This window comes from Thalassophryne amazonica, chromosome 6, assembly GCF_902500255.1.
Source record: "Thalassophryne amazonica chromosome 6, fThaAma1.1, whole genome shotgun sequence".
NCBI classification, from domain to species: Eukaryota; Metazoa; Chordata; class Actinopteri; order Batrachoidiformes; family Batrachoididae; genus Thalassophryne; species Thalassophryne amazonica.
This window is the reverse complement of record NC_047108.1, coordinates 107,818,990-107,834,040: the sequence shown is the minus strand read 5'-3', so window position 1 is coordinate 107,834,040 and position 15,051 is coordinate 107,818,990. Positions and strand designations below refer to the sequence as shown.

Sequence of the window (15,051 nt, the reverse complement as noted above, 5' to 3'; positions counted from 1 at the left end):
TCTTTAGTGTTGAACAAGGCGGGGCCCTTTTACAAGTTCCAACTTTAAATGTTCAGCACACATTTTATGTTTGTAAGTTGACAGATGTTGATCGAGGCTCCATACGTTCAGTTTGACCCCGGTGAATCTGCAAATATAGAAAGGTGGTGGCAGGTCTTCTTTACCAAACATCAGCTTGATAGGTAAAGCCAAAAGCTATATTCAGCTAGCTAACGTTAGTTCCTTAAACTGTTACTTTAAGAATTAAGAAAAAGAAAAAGAAAAAAAAACCCGTTAACGTTAGCGTCAACTCCCGGCCAATCCATAAATGGATAAAACGAGAGTGTGGGCAAGCCCATGGTGACCTGCATGGGATGAATTAAGTCTAAACGCCTGACATCTTGGAGTTACCAATCAAGTTAAAGCTAATAAGCTAGCCTGCAGAAATGTTTATTTTTATTGTAAAGTTGGACATTTTAACATGGGATTCTATGGGAAGTGACTTGCTTTTGGATTAAGTCTTAAGCATCCATTCACAGAACTGAAAGATTTACCAATTCCACGTTTGCTTCGTTTAATAGAGCCTGAGGTTGGGGCTCGGCCAAATGGGACATTGCAATGATTGGAAGGAGGCAGGCAGACAAGAGGTTCAACTAATGCAAAAATTGGTGTCTGAAAATATACTGCAAGATTCTTTCAGGCATCATCCAAAGCTGTTGCTTTTATCTTTTTGGGAGGAAGAGGGTCCAAGTCCAAGTCCCCCTCAGTACCTCCTGTAATTTGAATCTTTCACAATCAGGCCAGTTGAGCTTGTGTGTTTGTGATTATTGACAAAAGCCTCAATATCACATTATTGCCATGTCTGTCCTTAACAGAAGTGTGCTGTGCTGTCCTGCCTGTTGAGGGCACTGTTTTATATTGACCTGATAATGCCACTTGTGTGTCCTGTAGCTCCAGCACACGTCCACTGATCCACCTCTTCTGGCGCTGAAAGGCCATGAGCACCACGTTGAGAGGAGGGATGTCCACAGACAACACCTTGCTCATTTGACAAATCTGGTAAGATGCTTAGATGGTAATGTTCACATTGTGCCAGCATATTCATTATGAATATTTTTTATGGACCGTATCCGTGCATCTGAGCACCCTTGGTGTTCCGCGTGAAATTCTTGAAGTGGGGGTGGACGTTTCCACAAACTCATCCAAATATTACATTTGTCAGACAGCCCATTTCAATAAAATGTCTGATTTCTTGTCATTTATTAAATGTGGTACTTGTCAGCTGATGTCTGGCGCAGTTAAAAAAAAAAAGTGACATGATGTGTACAGTTGGTTTTCAATATTAACCAGAGGCCCCCCCAGAAGCTGAAAGGTTTTAACCATGCTAATGCTCCTCAGAATCGTTTAAGGAAAATAAAGTGTGAAGGACCTAAATGACATGGTGAGATGGTGAGGAGCTTCCAGGCATGTGAGAGGAAAAAAAGAAATGCTTAAAAAGGCGGAGGGTCTGGGTGGGCGGAGCTCCCCCAGAAGCTGAAAGATTTTAGCCATGCTAATGCTCCCTCAAAAAAAGTCTGAAGGACTTAAATGACATGGTGAGATGCTGAAGAACTTCACTCGTCCATGTTCGCGACATATGCATATTATGAATAAAAAAGAAAGTTTACAAAAAAAACTGATACACAGCAAAATGACAGATGTGTGTGTGTGTGTGTGTGTGTGTGTGTGTGTGTGTGTGTGTGTGTGTGTGTGTGTGTGTGTGTGCGCGCCTGCTCTTTTTTAGTGTCTAACACTTTTGAAGTAGTGTCAGAATAACATGAGTAGTGTTAGCACTGAAAAGCATGGACACATATAGACACTTTCTAGTGTTAATTTAACACTAGAAAGGATTTGATGCAGATTTGGTGCTTCTAGTTATTTTAAACTTGCTGTGTGAGGTTGTCCAACCCGCTATTCCTTATGAACTACATGTAAGGCTTGAGGCTGGGATTTTGGGAAAAATGGATTAAAATATTATTGTCACATAATCATGTCAATACTCTCAGTATTCCTAAAACAATGTACATTTTTTAACAGCCAGAATGCTATTTTCTTTTTTATTGTTGACTTTAAGAGTGCAGCTCTGGATGTACTTTGACACTGGCTTTGCCTTTAACTAAAGCTCCTGGGATCATGTAATTAGGTTATGATGTTGTTAAAAGTGAGAGGTCAGCGGTCACGGGGTTGTTCCTTTGTGGTGATTAACATTAAAGGGCTTTCAGCAGCGGTGGTAGGGTAGGGGAGGTTTTTGTCGGTGATGCACTGGTTTCTTCTCTCTAATTTTGGACTCTGGGTGTTGTTAAGCCTGTCACCCTCACACACTGGCCTTATTGAGCCACCGGGTCTGTCAGGTAGCTGCTCCCTCTCCCTCGGTCTGTGGGTACCTGCCTCTACCAAAGAGGTCTTTGTCTGGGCGCCTGTCGCTCCTAACTGTGCTCATTTATCAAGCGTGACCAATGACACGTTGACATGAAGGACCCCATTCTCTGTCGTTTTCTCCCGTATATGCACTTTAGGTTCTATGCTCGGCAGGACAGACATCTTTGTTCAAAATGTCTCGATGAAAATCTGTTAGTGTTTACCAATGTCTGACTGAAGCAGTCTGCCCAGGTCCTGGAATAAATTTAAAGGGGTCATGTTAACCCTGAGGTGACCAAGCTATTTTAGCGACTAATATGACCAAGTGGGGTTATTTATGACCCCATTGACTTTATATTGGAATATCTCTATATAAATGATTGTTTTAGGGTTCTTCATGTTTATTTCACTCTCTAATATATTTGTCCATCATCCTTTTCATCCTCACTCTGGGCATCAAGAACTAGTCTCAGTGCTCGTAAAGCTGTAAATCTTGCTGTTCTTGGTCTGTTGGTCATGCTTCCTTGCAAAACAGCAAAATATAATGATTAAAGTTTGCAAATTACAATCTCATCTGAAGTTATCATGTTGACAACATAAGTGACCCAGCACAAGTTTGGATTATACTTGCCACACGGATCGGCCGATCCTTGCAAAAATATATGCTCGGGGTCATAAATGGCCTTTCCACAAAGATGATGTTGTTAATCCTGTGGTTTAAAAATAGTTACTAATAAAAGACCCATTTTTGAACCTTAAACAAATGGCCTGTTTCCGGGCTCGTTGCTTGAAATGGAAGGGAGCAGTTGCTTGCCAACACTGTAGAGAGGTGGCATCTCAGTCTTTCATCCTCAGCATAAACTAGCTGTCCAGGTATGGACTTGCATAATTTAAACAAGTTGCTTCACTGATTTTTGCTTATAGCAGGAACATTTCTACAGCCGTAGTCATACATTTGCAGAACATTGGGATGTATAACACAAAACTATAACCACCTGCCCCCCAATAAAAAGTAAAATAAATAAATACTTAAAGGTTCTAGCAGTGCACATGCAAATTCCATTCCGATTATGAATGATGAAACAGAGGAACGTTTGGCAGAAGAAGCCCGCAAATATGACAAAGATGCTCAAATGACCCACAACTCATGGAGGGAAATTGCATGTAAGGTTGATTTGGAGGTCGATGATTGTATAAAGAAGTGGAGGTCGTTGAGGGACAAATCAATCCAGAAAAAGGGAAGAAAATGACCAGCAACAGCAGCAGTGCAGGCGGAAAGAATGTCCCTGCCTTGTTCTTCACATGGCGCCCCCTACTCTTCTGGCAGTAAATTGAATTGCAACACCCACCAACATGACAGAGAACTTTGAAAGCGTCACGCCCATGTCAACACGATTGCGTGGCCATGGAGTTATGGAGTTATCATTCCCATTCATGAAGATGGACACACATGTGGGATATTACAAAGACATGATAACGTTATTCGCCCCACTGAGATATCCCATAATCTGTTGCGTGCCAGAGAATTGCTGCAGTCTAAACAACATAGAGAAACCACATGATGACAATTGCAAATGAACATTATATGACCAAAGTGTAAATTTTAAAGCCTTTCATCATGTTAATCAGAGACTGCATGCACGAGACCCTGAAAACTTGCTTAAACAAATATTCCAAATTATCCGTGTCTGCTACATTTAATCTGCGTGGAACTTCATAAATGCAAACCGAATTTCAGAAATTTTATATATATTACTCTGGAACAAACTGGACAAATAGTGCTGTAAAGGACAATAAGCAGGACGTTAAAGAGCAAACTTCACTTTCCCTCAGAATGACAAACAGGAAACAACTGCCACTCACAGCAATTCCCATTGAAAATAACAACCTGAGCTTCTCACGTTTACATAAAACAAACACAATAACAATGTGTAAAAACCCAGGTAATATATTCGCAAGAGTTTTAAGCACAATGTACAAAGAGTTTTATGTTGTGATGTTCATGCTGTTGTCCGTGTGCAGCGGTTAAATTGCAGCCTGATCAGAGCATCTCAATTCATTTCTCAGTGTTACTGACATCTTGTAGAGCGGTGAACTTGTTGGGAAAGTGTAGTGACACGGACCCACAACAGGGGGCGTAAATGAACGGACAATGGATAAGCCAAAATATAACAATTTAATGTTGCAAATTGTGCACAATGGAATACAGACAAATGCAGTTTAAGAATGATAGTCAATTATACGAAAAGTGCCGTGTGGGCAGGCTCGAGGATAGAAGACGTCTATCCAGAGAAGAGCCGGGTCCCACACGGCTTCCACCGCCAACGGATCTGAAGAACACCGGAGCCGACAAGCCCTGTGGCCACCGTCTCCAGCTGTCAGACCTGGTACTGCTGGCAGGAAGCAGAGACAGTTAATGGTGGATGTGTGGATAGTAAATCCTCACACACAGATACAGTTCCTCCAGGAGGGAGCACCTCCACCTCTAAAGTAGGAACACACGAGCAGCTCCTGTTACCACTTATCTGGATGGAGTGAGAGGCGAAGACGTCGGCACTCTCACTGACCGCCAACCCAGCTGAAACTGCACCACAGGAAAACGGCTGCAAACAGATCACACGTAAGTCACAGTTCAGACACAGCAGAGAATATTACCTAAGTAGTAGATGATATCTCGACAGCGAGGTGGAGTTGCTGCCCGGCTTTTAAGGTGATGGTGATGATGAGTGACAGCTGGTGCTTGTTGTTGAGTGACAGCTGTAACTCCCGGTTGCTCCGGCGCCCTCTCGTGCCTGAAGCCCGCACTTCAGGCACGGCGCCCTCTGGTGGTGGGCCAGCAGTACCTCCTCTTCAGCGGCCCACACAACAGGACTCCCCCCCCTCAACGGGCGCCTCCTGGCGCCCGACCAGGCTTGTCGGGGTGTCGGGTGTAGAAGTCGGCCAGGAGGGCCGGGTCCAGGATGAGGCTCCTCTTCACCCAGGAGCGTTCGTCAGGTCCATACCCCTCCCAATCCATCAAGTACTGGAACCCCCGGCCCTTCCGACGGACGTCCAGGAGCCGGCGTACTGTCCATACCGGCTCTCCGTCGATGATCCGGGCAGGAGGCGGCGCCGGTCCGGGGGTGCAGAATGGTGAAGTGTGGTAGGGCTTAATCCGAGACACGTGAAAGACAGGATGGATCCGCAGTAAAGCTGGTAGCTTCAGCTTCACTGCGGCCGGACTAAGGACTTTAAGGATGGGGAATGGTCCAATAAATCTGTCCTTACGTTTTTGGGATTCCACTTGCAGAGGATAGCCAAACGTCCTGCCCGGGCTGATATACAGGGGCCGGTCTGCATGGGCCTTGGCCCTCATCCGGGCTTTCAGCAGGGCAGAGCAGGCAGTACGCCACACCCGACGGCACCTCCTGAGGTGGGCCTGGACCGAGGGCACCCTGACCTCTCCCTCCACGAGCGGAAACAATGGGGGCTGGTACCCCAAACATACCTCAAATGGGGAGAGGCCGGTGGCAGATGAAACTTGGCTATTGTGAGCGTACTCGATCCAGGCCAGATGGTTGCTCCAGGCCGTCGGGTGCGCGGAGGTCACGCAGCGGAGAGCCTACTCCAAATCCTGGTTGGTCCGCTCTGCCTGTCCGTTCGTCTGGGGATGGTACCCGGACGAGAGGCTTACAGTGGCCCCCAGTTCCCTACAGAAACTCCTCCAGACTTGCGAGGAGAACTGGGGACCACAGTCGGTGACAACGTCAGATGGAATCCCATGCAGATGTACGACATGGTGGACCAGGAGGTCTGCTGTCTCCTGGGCCGTCGGGAGCTTCGGGAGGGCCACAAAGTGAGCCGCCTTGGAGAACCGGTCCACTATCGTGAAGATGGTGGTCATGCCCTGGGACTGCGGGAGGCCCGTGATGAAGTCCAGGCTGATGTGGGACCAGGGGCGGTGAGGCACAGGTAATGGCTGGAGGAGTCCCTGTGCCCGTTGGTGGTCAGCTTTTCCCCTTGCGCAGATGGTGCAGGCCTGGACGTACTCCCGGACGTCGGCTTCCATAGATGCCCACCAGAAGTGCTGCCAGACCACTGCCACAGTCCTTCGCACCCCTGGGTGACAGGAGAGCTTGGAACCGTGACAGAAGTCCAAGACCGCAGCTCTGGCTTCTGGTGGGATGTATAACTTGTCCTTCGGGCCAGTTCCCGGGTCCGGATTCCATGCCAGGGCCTCCCGTACGGTCTTCTCCACGTCCCAGGTGAGGGTGGCCACGACAGTGGACTCGGGGATGATGGTTTCCGTAGGATCTGACAGCTCGGCTTTGACTTCCTCTTCGTGAACCCGGGACAAGGCGTCAGATCTTTGGTTCTTGGTCCCGGGGCGGTAGGTGATTTGGAAGTCAAAATGCCCGAAGAACAGTGACCAGCGGGCTTGCCTGGGGTTCAGACGCTTGGCGGTCCGGATGTACTCCAGGTTCCGATGGTCCGTGAAAACCTTGAAGGGCTCCGTGAATGGAACCGCAGCTCCCTCCAACAGGTGTCTCCACTCCTCAAGAGCCTCTTTCACCGCAAGGAGTTCTCGATTGCCCACGTCATAGTTTCACTCTGCCGGGGTCAACCTGCGGGAAAAATAGGCACAGGGGTGGAGGACCTTATCGGACTCCCTGCTCTGGGACAGCACGGCTCCTATCCCTGAGTCAGAGGCATCCACTTCAACAACAAACTGGCGGTTAGGATCAGGCTGCACCAGGACTGGCGCAGTCGAGAACTGGCGTTTCAACTCCCTAAACACGGCTTCGCACCGATCCGACCAGGTGAAGGGGACTTTGGAGGAGGTCAGGGCTGTCAAGGGACTAACCACCTGACTGTAATCCTTAATAAACATCCTGTAGAAGTTTGCAAAACTGAGGAACTGTTGCAGCTTCCTACAGCTTGTTGGTTGGGGCCAGTCTCTCACCGCCGCAACCTTGGCCGGATCAGGGGCGACGGAGTTGGAGGAGATTATGAACCCCAGGAAGGACAAAGAAGAGCGGTGGAACTCGCACTTCTCACCCTTCACAAACAGCCGGTTTTCCAACAACCGCTGCAGGACCTGACGTACATGCTGGACATGGTTCTCCGGATCCGGGGAAAAGATGAGTATATCGTCCAGATATACGAAGACGAACCGATGCAGGAAGTCCCACAAGACAACATTAACCAAGGCTTGGAACGTCGCGGGCGCATTGGTGAGGCCGAACGGCATGACCAGGTACTCAAAGTGACCTAAGGGGGTGTTAAATGCTGTCTTCCACTGGTCTCCCTTCAGGATCCGAACCAGGTGGTACGCATTCCTAAGATCGAATTTAGTGAATATTTGGGCTCCATGCAGGGGCGTGAACACCGAATCCAACAGAGGTAACGGGTATCGGTTGCGAACCGTAATTTCGTTCAGCCCTCTGTAATCGATCCATGGACGGAGTCCGCCGTCTTTCTTGCCCACAAAAAAGAAACCTGCACCCATCGGGGAGGTGGAGTTCCGGATCAACCCGGCAGCTAAAGAGTCCTGGATGTAGGTCTCCATTGATTCGCGCTCTGGACGTGAGAGGTTGTACAGCCTGCTGGATGGGTACTCAACGCCTGGGATCAAATCAGTGGCGAAATCGTGGCCGGTGCGGGGGGAGAGTGAGTGCCAGATCTTTGCTGAAGACGTCAGCAAGATCATGGTTCTCCTCAGGCACCGCCGTCAGATTGGGGGTACTTTGACCTCCTCATTAGCTGTCACACCGGGTGGGACCAAGGATCCTAAGCATTCCCGGTGGCAGGTTTCGCTCCACTGCATCACACCCCCAGACAGCCAATCTATCCGCGGATTGTGCTTTACCATCCATGGAAATCCCAAAATCACTCGGGAGGTAGAAAGTGTTACATAAAACACAATCTCCTCCTTGTGATTCCCAGACACAACCAATGTTACAGGCTGTGTCTGGTGTGTGATTAATGGGAGAAGGGTGTCATCTAGTGCCCGTACCTTCAATGGTGAAGGTAGGGCCACTAGAGGGAGCCCTACTTCCTTTGCCCATCTGCTGTCCAGCAGATTCCCTTCCAACCCCGTGTCCACCAGTGCTGGGGCGTGAAGGGTTAGATCCCCACTCAGGATCGTAACTGGGAGTCGTGCAGATTTATGTGCGCACCCCTCGTGTGTGTTATGACCCACCCTTAGCCCAGTCCCTAAGGGCAAGTGTTGTCGTTTTGGCCATTTGGGGCAGTTTTTCTGTATATGCTCTTTTGAGCTGCAGAGAAAACACTCCCCGTGAGCCAGCCTCCTCAATCTGTCATCTGATCTGATTTTGGCCCTGCTCGTTTCCTTAACAATGTCAGCAGGGGGAGCTGTTGCCACACGGAGCCCTCTGGCTGTGGAGCGTGGGGAAGACGGCTCCCTTTCGGACCCGGAAGGAAGAGGGATGGCTCGTGCCTGACCACGCCCTTCGCCCCACTCCCATCGACGTTCTGCTAATCGGTTGTCTAACCGTACTACCAGGTTGATAAGCCCGTCTAAATCCCGCGGCTCATCCTTAGCCACCAGGTGCTCCTTAAGGACCAGATACAGTCCGTTTACAAAGACGGCGCGGAGTGCAACAGTATTCCAGCCGGCCCTCGCTGCCGCGATGCGGAAGGCGACTGCATACTCGGCTGCACTCCGACGCCCCTGTCTCATAGACAGCAGCACACTCGAAGCGGTCTCGCCTCTATGTGGGTGATCGAACACCAGTCTGAACTCCCTCACAACCTCAGTATATATCATTAGGAGCCGTGCATTCTGCTCCCATGTGCTGTAGCCCAGGCGCGTGCCTCACCTCAAAGCAGATTAATAACATAAGCCACCCGGCTGGAGTCTGACGCGTACATAACGGGACGCTGTGCAAAGACGAGCGAACACTGCATCAGAAAGTCTGCGCACATCTCTACACAACCTCCGTACAGCTCCGGAGGGCTTATGTATGCTTCAGGGGACGGTGGGGGGGTTCGTTGAACGACCAGTGGAATATCTGTATTCGGCGCCTGAACAGCAGGTGGAGGTACTGCAGCAGCGCCCTGCGTGCGCGCTTCCACCTGGGTGGTGAGAGCCTCCATCGTCCGATTGAGAATAACATTCTGCTCGGTCACCAAGTCCAACCGAGCAGTGAAGGCGGTTAAGATTTGCTGCAGCTCACCTAATACGCCTCCTGCCGGCGCCTGTGCACCCTGCGTTTCCATTGGTGGTTCACTCGATGGTTGACGCCCCTCGGGATCCATGACGTTGGCCGAGATATCCTGTTGGGAAAGTGTAGTGACACGGACCCACAACAGGGGGCGTAAATGAACGGACAATGGATAAGCCAAAATATAACAATGTAATGTTTAAAATTGTGCACAACGGAATACAGACAAATGCAGTGTAAGAATGACAGTCAATTATACGAAAAGTGACGTGTGGGCAGGCTCGAGGATAGAAGACGTCTGTCCAGAGAAGAGCCGGGTCTGTCCAAGCAGAGACAGTTAATGGTGGGTGCCCTCTGGTGGTGGGCCAACAGTACCTCCTCTTCAGCGGCCCACACAACAGAACTCTCTGAAATTTTGTGGGATTTGAAACCTCAATAGGGCGAATATGCCCTTTTAAGTTGGAGACGTGCACGATGATGGTATTGATTGGTTTTTGAGTTATTGTCTGCTCAAAATGGCAGCATGGATTAAAACCCACCCGCTCATTACCATTCTTGTGTACTAGTGCTACGTTCTTACCAGTACAGGGAATTTAGATCACGTTATTGAATGTTTGTAATGAAGTATGTCTTATACAGGCCCTGAGGCCCATTGGTGCCGGTGTCGCAGACTGAACGGTCCACCCCTAAAAATCCATCCGCCTTTTGCATCTGCACGTGTCACTTCAGAGCTCTCTAAGACAAAGTCGCTTCACCCAAAGCGATCAAATGGATTCATGGGATTATTCGGCATCAGATGATAAAGGTAAAACCTCTTAAATCATTCTAAAGTCAGTTTTAAGCAGAAACAAGGTCATTTTAAGCAGAAACTCTGCAAAATTTGGTGACGCTTTGAAAAGGCCGACGCGCAATGAACACATCAGCTAGCAGCTTGTTTAGCCATGCCACTCTAATTGCTTCCGCCGCCTTTCACGATGAAATAATGCTGAATTTATGCATCGAGGTGATAATCTGTGAACCACTGCAAATGACGCATGCGCAGTGAAGGCAGGGCAGACTGTTTTTGCATCTGTGCATGCGTCATTAGCCGCAGATCATGGATTAAAACCTCATTTCTGCTTAAAACTGCACTCCAGCCATCATCTATCTCAGCGACAGATATCTGAAGCTTTTGTACAACAATCATTTCCACATAAATTCAGCATTATTTCATCATAAAAGGCGTCGGAAGAGATCAGAGTGCCGCGGCTAAACGAGCTGCTAGCTGATGCGTTCATTGCGCGTCGGCCATTTCAAAGCATCACCGAATTTCGCAGAGTTTCTGCTTAAAATTGCGTTGTTTCTGCTTAAACCTCAGTGTAGAATGATTTAAGAGGTTTTATCTTTAACATCTGATGGTTAATAATCTCATAAATCAATTTGATCGCTTTGGATGAAGAGAATCTGTCTCAGAGCTCCGAAATGACGCATGAGGAATTTTTAGGGGTGGACTGTTCGTTCTGCGACACTGGTGCCAGATAGATGAGGCCTGTGCTTCACAGACAGGACACAGACAGGCAGCGTGACTGGGAAGCAAACCCAGGACTACAAATTGGTAGCCCGAGCCCTCATCCCACGGTGCTACCTGCTCTGACTTTGTAGTCAGGCCAAGCTGTTACTTTATGAAGCAGTGGGAACAGCTTCCATACCACTAAGCTTCAGCTCCCAACCGCATAATCCCACCGGGGCGGATACGCGGGACTTGGGTCTGAGGCATCTTTGGCACTGGACCGTCAATGTCATCCCACAAACATTTGCGTCTCCTGCGCCCTGGGCTATCAGTGAAGTCTACCAGGAGAAATTAATTGCACCGATATGCTGCTTATGAAGTCTAAGGCTGAGCGTAAATGAACTCAGCAGGTACGCGTTTGCTCTGCTTGGCGTAATGATTACATGAATGTGCTCCCTCAGGAAACTCGCTGAAACCTCTCAGTCTGGGGGTGGTCTGACTATAACACCAGCTCTAAAATGCAGCTTGGATGTTTTAAAATGTTAAATGTATCAAGCTGCATTATGAGGTTCTAATTAAGATTGTGGATTCAACAGTCTTGATGAAAATGCTTGGTTTCGGTGGTTGGGCAATAATTTGGAGAGTGGTACATTCTGCAGTTTTACAGGCTCATGACATTCCTTCAGTCTGCCTAATTTGAAGCAGGCGAGGAATCGCCGTTATAACATTGGGCTCTTTGTGATATTTATGTGACTGGCTGCATTAATTCGACTCGGATTTATCTTATTATGACTTAGGTTTCTGTAATTTCTCTGACTGTTGTGTTTTACATATTAGATGCATTTTGTTGTTGTTTTTGCACAAGAATTGCTGGATTATTCTCCAAACCAGTGGTTCCCAAAGTGTAGGCTGTGGCCCACTGTTGTACTCTGACGGTAGTGCAGGTGGACCATGAGCGATTCTAAAAAAAAAAATATATAGAAATTTTTAATTTTGTAATCAAGTTTAAACTGGCCCAATTGTTTTATTTTGTTTATTTTATTTAACCAGGTTAGCCCCATTGAGTTTGAGACCTCATTTGCAAGACCTGGACAAATAGAAAGTTTCCAGTTCACCTAACCTGCATGTCTTTTAATATATTATACTATATTAGAATAATAATTTTAATATATATTAATTATAACAATATTATAATCCAATAAAAAAGTTATAAAACAAGCTATGGAATTTAAATTGCATGTTATTCTTAATTTATCTGATCTAGTTTAACATATGCATTTCAAAATACTTTACCTTAGTTTCACATGTTAAGCAAAATTGTGATTAAAGGTTCTGGGTGCGAATTTTATGTTTCAAGCTGGGACCCGACGTCCTTTAGTTTTGGAACGACTCCTCTAACCTTCTCTCTCTCTCTCTCTCTCTCTCTCTCTCTCTCTGTCTCTCTTTTGCTCTAGTCCTGCTCTAATGTGGAGTGCTGGACGCTTCAGTGCAACGTGGGTCTTTTGGACCGGGGGACGACTGCTATCCTGAAAGTCCGCTCTCGCATTTGGGCCGAGACCTTCATTGAGGTTTGTGAGAGATGAAATCCGCCTCGCTGGACATTCTGTGCATGAACATATGTTTTCACCCGATGACAAAAGCCTGGCAGAGGAAGGCCGTGCACAAAAGAGTAATCCATTCCCATTGGTGTATTTTCTCATGTCAGGATTTGGCAAGCGAGCGAGCGAGTGAGTGAGCGAGCAGCCATTATTCATTAAAGTTTAGAGAAAGAAAACATTGAGACCTGAAACCTCAAATTTGTGTCTGGCAAAAGGATGAATAGCTGCAGCCGTCTGTCTCAGATATTTCTTTTCTCCACGTACACCTAGGACCATAAAGGTTTGGACCTTGACAACATTTTGATTTCATCTGTCCATCACAGCGTATTGAAGGCGAACAGTGGGTGGTGTGCAGAGTTTCAACTTTGCGCGATAATGTTTTTGGAATGATAAGTATGAAAAATACTGTTGGAATGTCCCCCGAGCAAGTAAATTAATAAATATATATATATTTGCATAAAATAAATAAATGAATATATATATATATAAAAATATTAAATAAATAAATGGTGCAGGTATTTATAACCTAATGTTAACTAGCCCTGGCAAGGGAATATAAATAATAATAATAATAATCAGAGGAGTGGTGGCCAAGTGGTTAATGCCATTGGTTTCAGTTCAGAAGGTTCCGGATTCAAATCCCACCCCTGCCACATTTCTCCATGTAATGTGGAGTTGCGTCAGGAAGGGCATCTGGCGTAAAACTTGTGCCAATTCAACATGCAGATCCACCTTGGATTTGCTGTGGCGACCCCAAGTGCAAACAAGGGAGCAGCCGAAGGGACTTACTAGAGGTGGGACGAAGTCACCATCAAGTCACTCTCAAGTCATCAATCTGCAAGTCAAGTCTCAAGTCATAATGACCATCAATTGTTTGTAAGATGACTTGAGACTTGACTTGCAGATTGATGACTTGAGAATGACTTGACAGTGACTTCATCCCACCTTTAACAATAATAATAATAATGATAATAATAATAAATTGCCGCGGAGCCACCACTGCTAATCTCTTATAAATGAGAAAGTGATCAGAAGTTGATGGTTTATAATCTCTGGCTGTTTTTATTGGTTCTGAATCTGTCAGTACATGCACACACTCAAGACTCTGCAACTGGGACATCATCACTGAGTCTACATTACTCTATAGGTTAAATTTTTTCCAAAGCACATCAGCGTTTTGACCCATCCGTCTACAAACTACTATACACAGTATATTAATCTTATCCTGTATGCAGTAGCATGGGGCATATGTGTGAAAACGAGTTAATTTATTTTTGTCTTCAAGGGATTCTTCTGTCAAACAGACACATAGAATTATACAGCTTTGTCGCCACCCAGTGTAGATACGGGGAACTGCTTGAACTATTGTGACCTTTCTCTCCTTAGAGAGTCTACAAGTATTATGTCCTGGAGTGTCTGGCCAGGTACAGTGTGATGAAGATGCCTTATTCCATCCTCCCTAAACATGCACCCAGTGGCCACAAAAAGGTATCCAAGAGCATTTCTTTTTTTTTAGTATTCAGGTATATTTTTTTTGTTGTTGTTGTGATTAAGTGGGATGAAAACAAACTACACTCTCATCCTCAGGTTGTGAGCTCAGTGGTGTGGAACAAGCCAGACATAGAAAACTCAGTTCCTCTGTGGATCATCATTTTGGCCATTTTAGCTGGTTTATTGCTTCTGGCTCTGCTCATCTATGTCCTCTATAAGGTCAGAACTGCTATAAAAACATCTGAGACATTTTACAGTGCATCCAGAAAGTATTCACAGCGCTGAACTTTTTCCACATTTTCTTATGTTATGGCCTCTCTCCATAATGGATGAAATCCATTTTTTTTCCCTTAAAATTCTACACACAGTACCCCATAATGACAACATACAAAAGTTTTTTTTTCATTTTTTGCAAATGTATTAAAAATAATAATAATAATAATAATAATAATAATAATAATAATAATAATAAATCACATGTACAAAAGTATTCACAGCCTTTGCCATGAAGGTCAAAATTGAGTTCAGTTGCATCCCGTTTCCACTGATCATGGAAGTCAGAGCACAAACCAAGCATGAAGCCAAAGAAATTGTCTGTAGACCTCTGAGACAGGATTGTCCGGAGGCATAAATCTGGGGAAGGTACAGAATCATTTCTGCTGCTTTGAAGGTCCCAATTTATTTTTGTCTTCAAGGGATTCTTCTGTCAAACAGACACATAGAATTCATACAGCTTTGTCGCCGCCGCCCAGTGTAGATGCAGGGAACTGCTTGAAGTATTGTGACCTTTCTCTCGTTAGAGAAAGGTCAGTATTATGTACTGGAGTGCCTGGCCAGGTACAGAGTGATGAAGAAGTTCAGATCCACCAGGACTCTTCCTGGAGCTTGCCGCCTGTCTAAACTGAGTGATTGGGGGAGAAGGGCCTTAGTC

General features: G+C 46.4%; 1 protein-coding gene across 1 annotated transcript in view; it reads left to right on the top strand.

The window, feature by feature from the left end:
- The window catches only part of itga5 (integrin, alpha 5 (fibronectin receptor, alpha polypeptide)), a 100,437-nt gene that overhangs the window by 78,958 nt on the left and 6,428 nt on the right, over positions 1-15,051 (top strand). The window contains exons 26-29 of the mRNA XM_034173104.1: positions 931-1,038; positions 12,486-12,599; positions 14,016-14,117; positions 14,217-14,339. Coding sequence (XP_034028995.1) covers positions 931-1,038; positions 12,486-12,599; positions 14,016-14,117; positions 14,217-14,339 — 447 coding nt within the window. The remainder of the gene's footprint in view (positions 1-930; positions 1,039-12,485; positions 12,600-14,015; positions 14,118-14,216; positions 14,340-15,051) is intronic.